We start from the raw sequence: 8195 nt of genomic DNA, 5'->3' as shown, positions 1-8195 counted from the left end.
ATATATGTATCTGTACACACACACATACATATATACACATATACTTGTGTATTACATGAAAAAGAAAAGCAATTTCAGCCACCAAAGAGGAGGTCATATTCAGATTTCAAAATCTATGTGGTGAAATCTAGGTGGTGAAATCTAAGAACTCTCTCATCCCTGTCAGCATTTGAATAGCTGCCAGCTGTTGTTTTGTGTGTGTGTGTGTGTGTGTGTGTGTGTGTGTTAACAAATGGAGCATTCCAAGACTCTTAAGTTCCCTGACACAACAGAAAGCAAGGCAAACCATCTTGTTTTATTTTGTTTTTTACCACCTTCCACTGATACATTTCTTGTTACGGGACTTGACTTCAGGAGTTCATTTAACCTTTCTGTTCCAGTGTTTCTTGTTATCTTCACCAGATAAAATTCCTTCAGGACAGGGAGTTCTGGACACTGGGTAATTTGTAGAATTTGAGGACAGAAGAGGAAACAGTAGACTTAGCGTCCATCTTGGCCACTTTGCTGATGTTTCTGAACACAAGCCAAATACTCCTTCACATCATCTGGAGACCCGAGAATGAGAGGGACTCGCTGGTGGATGGCTTCTGGCTTCACTTCCAATACTGGCTGGGTTCCTGTGGTCGCTAGGCCCCCCGCCTGTTCAATAATGAAGGCCATTGGGTTGCACTCATAAAGGAGCCGGAGCTGCAGGGAAACACATCCATCCATATGACTGAGCTTGACAAATGGACTCTGAAATGTCAATCTTTCTTAAAATACACAGAATTAGAATTGTCCTGCCCCCTTTGTCTCTAACATTTTTATGAGAACTACCTGAAATTGGGCCCCCAGGGACAGTGCCAATCGGCACTCCTCTCAATTGTCTTTAGATTCCCCACTAGGCCTGAAGTCAATCAGCTTGTGGAGAAAGGATAGCTATCAGGACTTCTGCTCTTCATGCCTTTTGGGGGTTCTGTCTTCTAATTAGAAAGGAGAGTAAACAACAAGTTCCCCTTGAATAGGAGCTCCTGTCTGGACCAACGCAGTAAGATTATCATATAGGAAATACTACTGCACAAATGACCAAAATAACCATCTTCTGTGAAGAAAGACAGGCCCTTATGAGGAATAACTGATTTTAAAAAAACTGATTAACTGATTTAAAAAACTAACTTTTTTGTTTTTAAGGTCTTCTCTTTATTGTGACTCTACAGGTGATATGTTTGTCCTCTTTCGACCTCTTTTAATATCATGGTAAAGTCATCTTAAAATTGTAGGCTGAGAGCCTAAAAAGGTTTGAGAGCCACATTCATGGATTAAAGGTAGAAAAAAGAGGCAGCGAGGCCATTCAGCGATAGAGTACCAGGCCGGGAGCTGGGAAGACTGTCTTTGTGAATTCAATTCTGGCTTCAGACACTTAATAGCTTTGTTACCCTGGGCAATCCACTTAACCTATTTGACTCTGTTTTCTCCTCTGTAAAATGGGGATAATAATAGCATTTACTCCCCAGGGTTGTTGTAAGGATTAAATGAGATGATAATTGTCAAAGTGCTTAACATAGTACTTAACATGCTTAATAATAAATGGTATTAAATCTGGAATAAAGGACTGAAGTAGACAGGGATACCTGCCCAGAAGTAGTTCATTCTAAACAGTTTTATTTGCATTTCCTGCCCCCTCTTCCCTGCCGGGTCCCTATTCATTTTTATGACAGACCAAAAGGAATCTTGGAGTTTAAAAAGCAAACCAGAAATTCTCAGAGGCAGATGGTCCTTAATGACTTGTTAAAAGAGAAATCTAAAAAAAAAAAATTATACTAAATGGGTGCAGTTTACAATGGGTGCAGTTTACTAATTAGACATTAGGTAGGGAGTTAAGATAATTTTCTGATCCTAAGTCAGAAAGAGACCTTGGATAGACTATCATTGGTGAAAAAGAAGTACAGATGTAAGGCCTGTAGGCTTTGCTTAGATGGGTGGCTGGTTGGTCTGTGTTCCAAAGAGCATCAAGTTGGAGTGGACTAATCTACTTTTGGAAAGGAAATAACCTGTTATATCCAAGGCTCTAGGAACTGAGAGATTGTTCTTGTAGGTGAGAAAAATTTCTAAATGTTTTTCCACAGTTCAATGGCTGAATTGTGAAGACCTTGCCTTTGTAATGTCTCTAGCTTAAGACTGGATTTTGAGCTACAAGTGGGATGGCAAAGCATATTCTTCCTCTTCCAGAGAAGAGGCAATACCTTAACTAAGGGTTCAGGTTTAAGCCAGAAGCTGGAGGCTGAGAGAAGCTTCACAAACTTGTGCCCAGTGGAAGAAGAATTAGTACCTCTGGAACCACCCAAGCTATTATTGTTGTTCATCCTTTGAGGACTGATGCCAACATGAGGGTGATGTCTTGACTTGTGCATAAATTGGATATGAGTAGGGCAGAGCTGTGCACAGTCATCAGTCTCACTTTCTCCTTCAATCATCAAAGTCCAATGCCAAGACAAAAGTCAAAAAGACTGGGGATGGCCCATGACACATAGGGAATCTTGGTCTAAGTTAAGGTCTTTCCCAGGTTTCAGTTTGTCTGAGGCCATGCCCATTATATAACTGAGGGCTGGATAAGGGTTGAGACAAAAGATGGCTCGATTCAGCATCACCAGGGAAAGCATCCGAAGCTAGAGAGACCAGCCAAAAGGATTCTGCAGAAAATGGGATTTAAACCAAATTGTGAAAGAAGGAGACGGTTCTATGTGTAGGAGGATGGATATATAGTAAAAAGACACAGACATAAGAGTTGAGCATCATATGCAAGAAATAGTAAGTAGGCATCTTAAGTAGATTATAGAGCTCATGAAAGTACATAAAATGTAAGGAGAGTGGGAAAATAAGATGAAGAGATCAGTGGTGATAAATACGAATACCTTAATATTTGAATGAAAGCTACCTGAAAGAAGTAATTATTTCATTCTGTATATATTTGTATACCCAATATACACCCTATTTTACGAACTATTTTATGGAGAACTTGCATGGGGCAGACGATCACATGGTGGTCAGAAGAAGTGATACAAGGACACTCTCAAGGTCTCTCTCAAGAACTTTAGGTTTGACTGTGCAATGTGGGAAACACTGGCACAGGACCACTCAGTACGTCGTGCCCATATCAGAAAGGGTACTGTGCTCTATAAGAAAAGTAGAATTGAGAGAGCACAAAGTAAACATAGGATGCGCAAATTTGAGGTATCCATCCCAAATATTCACATGGACTATCTGGGCCCAACCTGTGGTAGAGCATTCTGAGCTCCTATTGGTCTGATTAGCCACAGTCAGATACCATGAAATTTTACTGTTATCATGGTGATGTCATTTTGGTCCTCTTCAAGAGCAAAGGATGACAACCAACCATATCCCCAGTGTCTGGCACAATGCTTGGCACATAGTAGACAATTAATATTTTGCTGATTGCTTGAACTGAAAGAAGTGTAAAAAAAAAACCTTTCAATAAAGGTTGATAGAATAATTTTATAAAAGAAAGTTGATAAAATAATTTTATATAATTCAGAAATTGTGGTGACCAAAGAATGAATGTTGCGAATGACTTAAAGGGGAACTGAGATATTCAGAGTGAACATAGTTAGACTGTGCATAATTATTTATGCACAAAAAGTGACATATAGAATACAGTCTATGAAAAGAAGTAATCACGTAATAAGAGTGAAACAGCAAAAAATAAAGATATCTTTTCAGTGTTGCTCTGGTATCCATGAAATAGAAAAAGACATAGGGGAAGGCCTCCCTCTTACTATCTAGATTATAGAAGAACTAAGGGAGAGTACGGGCAAGAATTACACAAGATGAAAAAGTGTGGCTATATAGTAATCTGCATCAGGAGAGTATGGTCTGGCATAATCCTGTGAGACAGCAGGAGATAATACCTGACAGAGGTATTTATATGTGACAGAGACTATATATGTGTCAAAGACTGAATTCCACATGAGAACGGTGGGGGTAGGCCCACAAGAAGCACCACAACATCCCTGGAGGGTACCATCCAGGAGTGAGTTGCTCCTCTATACGTAGGCGTCTCTATGTGTGCATTTCCCGTTGTGTTTATTAGGTGAGTATGTATTTGTGGAAGATTGTGTCCCAGCTTTATAGAGGAAATGTCCTATTGCCACTTCCTTGTATTGTTTTTCTAAATATATTTACTTTGGATTGCTCAAGTCTTCTCGCTGAATAGCCAAAAACATTGGTGCAGGTATTGATTTATGACTTTGAGCAGATTTATGATTTTGAGCCCCTTAGAGTAACTTGAACCTAAAAGAGTTCATCTAGGGGATCCTAGTGCTGAGGCAGCTAGGTGGTTGAGTGGATAGAGCCCTGGACCTAGAGGCAGGAAGAACTGAATTTAAATCTGGTCTCAGACTCACTGCTTTGCCTTAATTTACTGGAGAAGGAAATGGCAAACCACTCCACTCTCTTTGCCCAGAAAATTCCATGGATAATTATTGGCATGCTACAATCCTCGGGGTCATAAAGAGTTGGACACATCTGTATGACTCAACAACATTACCCCAGTGCATGAAGTTAAGCCTTAACTAGAGAGAGAGGGAAAATGCTTAGCAAACTCAGAGGGAAGGAAATAGCATTTCAGATTTACAGGTGTCAATAAAGAGAAAACTTCTTTCCCTCGCAAAGAAGCATTTGAGCTGAACCTTGAAGTATAAGAAGGATTTCTTAAGTTCTATGTGGGTAGGTGAGGAAGGCATTCTAGGGACAGGACACTTTTATGCCTTCCTCGCTCTTTTTTTTGTCCAGAATTTTGGCATTCACTATTGAGTTTTTACTATTTTTATTTCCTTCTGTTCTCCAGTAGAGATGCAAACAAACATTGCAGTTACCAAAAAATAGGGAAAAGCTGAAAAGAATACAAAGACTCTGAATTTACCTTCCCTTTTGGACTCTTCTGGTTAGCTGGGTACATGAAGATCCCTCCATAGACTAGGGTACGGTGAACATCAGCGACCATGGATCCCACATACCTGGCCCCATACGGAGCACTGCCATCCTAAAAAATGCAGAAAGAAAACAGACAGTGCTGTTACTAGTGGGCCTAGCAATTCACAAGAAGTCAAGCCTTGCTTAGGAAACCTCAGATCTCAAATAGAGTTAAGCCTTAGCTTCCCTAAGCCCAGGACTTCTACCTTTTTTCCATTCTGCCTTCTTCCCTATACTTCCCGACAACTTAATGATAATAGTTTATATTCATCTACATAGGAATACATGATAATTTATATTGTGTATGATATATGTTATATAATACATAAGCTATATAATACTTTATATTTATTTATATTCATTATATAACACTTTATGATTTTTAAAGCATTTTTACATACATTATTTCAGTATATCCTTACTACATCTCTGTGAGGAAGGTAGCACAGGTATCACTATCCCCATTTTACAGACGAGGAAACTGAGGCTCAGAGGGGCAGAACCCAGATTTGAAATTAGGCTTTCTGATTCCAAGTATTTTTTCTATTACACCACAATTGAAATAAATTGAATTGAAGTGAATTGGTGTGAAGTAAAGTGAATAAAATTATGAAATCAGTATAAAAGTAGTCCCTATCAAGGAATGTCAATGCTAAAGACACAACCTCATTACCATTTTTAATGTAAATTCTTTTGAGGCAGGGAGACTGCTTTTCATTTTGCCTTTTGTATCATCAATGATATATTATCCACACTGTGGTTGCATAATAAATGGCTAGTTACACTGTATACAATTGGTTTAGCAAAAGCTGCTACGTTATTCATAGTACCTGTCCCTCCCTTGAACAATTTTCTAGATGCCTACATATCTGTATATAAACTTGTATGGAAATGCTTCTATCCTAGAATGACAAGGAGAATCTTGCTGAAATTCTTAACCTGGGGCCCACAAACATATTTTTAAAAAATATTTTTACAATTGTGTTTTGGCACAATTGGTTTCCTCTGTGGTCTTGTAAGTTTATTTTATACACTTAAAAACGTCATTATGAAAAGAGGTTCATAGACTTCACCAGACTGCCCAAGGGGTCCATGGCACAAAAAAGGGTAAGTAACTTCATGACAACTGCCCAGCTCCAGGGGCAAACTGTTGCCATGTCAAAGCGAACCCTGTAGAAAAAAAAAGGTCAAGTATATTCATGCCTGTATAATTTTCATATAGTATTTATATTTAATTCAGAACTGCTAAAAGATACATTTTTTCAGTCAGTTTAGAAAGTCCTAGCAACTATGCCTCGGCTTGATTTTGTTCCCAGGTTTTCCCAGGCCTCTGAAAACAATAAAAAGTTTTGTCTGAACTTCAATTAGTGCTTGAACTTCAATTCAACTGGGCAATGATTAAAATTTCTTTCTAAGGGAATATAAACAAATAGGTCGGCTTCTTGGCAGCATTGGAACAATGAAAACCTTGGCTTCTGTCTGTCATGAAATAAAAGTACATGGATGTTGAGGGAAAAATATGTCTGAGAACAATTATACTATAATATTATAACATTGCTAAATATTTGTTTTACCAGTTATAAAAGAAATGCAAATCAAAAAATTCTGAGGTTTTGCCTCACACCCTGAAAGCTGGCAAAGATGATAAAAAAATGGCACTAGTCAGTGCTGGAGGAGTTGTGGGAAGATAGGCACACTGATACATTGTTGGTGGAACTGACTCAGTATAACCATTTTGGAAAGCTATTCTGAAGTATGCAAGTGACTAACTTTCCAAACACTTTGATGCAGAAATTTCATTACAAGATGTATACTCCAAGGAGGCCACTGATAAGAAGAAAGTCCCCATATACACCAAAATATTTGTAGTAGCACTTTCTGTGAAAGCAAAGAATTGAAAAGAAAATAGATGCCCATCAATTTGCAATTATACAAATAGTGACTAAACTTTCCACACCCTTTGAACTAAAGACTCAGTTACTGGGCTTATACCCTAAGGAAGCAATTGATCAGAACAAAAGATCCCTATATAGTCCAAAATATTTATAGCAGCACTTGTAGTGATAGTAAAGAATTAGAAACAAAGTAGAAGCCTATCGTTTGGGAAATGGGTAAACAAATTATGGTACATGCATGTAATGGGATATTACTGTGCTGTAAGAAGTGACAGATGTGATGAATACAGAAAAGCATCGAGAGATCTACAGGAACGGATGTAGACAGTAAAGAAAGTCAAGAAAACAATATACACAGTGACTACCGCGATGTAAATGAGATCAATCACACACACAGATCAAAAATGAACATGGCATAAAGAACAAACCTGGTTAGAAAAAAGTGATAGGAGAAGATAACTCCCACCCTCAAACCCCTTTGCAGAAGTAAGTCCACAAGTGTTGGACGCTGCGCATATTTTCAGATTTCTTCAATATGTTAATCTCATTTGCACATTTTTTTCCTTTTTCTTTTTGTCTTTAAAAATATTATTTGTTACATGGGGCAGCTGGGTGGGCATAGTGAGTAGAGTACCAGCCCTGAAGTTGGGACGACCTGAGTTCAAATTTGGCCTCAGATAATTACTAGCTGTGCAACCCTGGACAAGTCACACGACTCTGCTTGCCTCAGTTTCCTCATCTGTAAAATAAGCTGGAGAAGGCAATGGTAAACCACTCCAGCATCTCTGCCAAGAAAACCCCAAATGGGATCTTGGAGAGTTGGATATGACTGAAATGACTGTACAACAGCAAATTTGTTATATGGGACAATCCCTCTTAGTAGAGAAGGAGATAGACTAGAGGAAATTGCAGTGATGTTTGAAAAAAAAAGTCATCCATAAAACTTTTTTAAAAAAGGTTATTGTATCCTAAATGTCTTCTGTCTATAATAATGATAATAATAATAGCTAGCATGCGTATAATGTCTACTGTGCAAAGCACTTCATTTGATCCTTACAATAACCCTGGGTGGTAGGTACTATCCTTATCACCATTTGCAGTTGAGGAAACAGAGTCAGACAGAAGTTAAGTGACTTGCCTAAGATCACACAACTATCTTGGTAAGTGTCTAAGGGAGGATTTGAACTCCAGGACCAGCCCTCTATCTACTGTGCTGCCTAACTGCCTCAGTTTATAGATGATTTTTTTCTGTTCTGCTGCCCACTTGTGTTTTCTTCTCACTATCCAGCAACCCTGGAAAGATTTTTAGGTCATCAGTCCTTAGTTTTGTGA

General features: G+C 38.5%; 1 protein-coding gene across 2 annotated transcripts in view; it reads right to left on the bottom strand.

Annotated features, from left to right (window-relative positions):
- Nucleotides 1-275: 275 nt before the first annotated feature.
- The window catches only part of LOC140496761 (fructose-1,6-bisphosphatase isozyme 2), a 48772-nt gene continuing 40852 nt past the window's right edge, over nucleotides 276-8195 (bottom strand). For both annotated transcript variants that reach the window (XM_072596930.1, XM_072596931.1), the window contains 2 exons: nucleotides 4919-5038; nucleotides 276-687 (listed from right to left, as the gene is read on the bottom strand). In XM_072596930.1, the coding sequence (XP_072453031.1) occupies nucleotides 481-687; nucleotides 4919-5038 (327 nt within the window). In that variant the 3' untranslated portion in view covers nucleotides 276-480. The remainder of the gene's footprint in view (nucleotides 688-4918; nucleotides 5039-8195) is intronic.

This window comes from Notamacropus eugenii, chromosome 3 (assembly GCF_028372415.1).
Source record: "Notamacropus eugenii isolate mMacEug1 chromosome 3, mMacEug1.pri_v2, whole genome shotgun sequence".
NCBI classification, from domain to species: Eukaryota; Metazoa; Chordata; class Mammalia; order Diprotodontia; family Macropodidae; genus Notamacropus; species Notamacropus eugenii.
The sequence above is the reverse complement of the archived record's forward strand: the minus strand, read 5'-3'. Positions and strand labels throughout refer to the sequence as shown.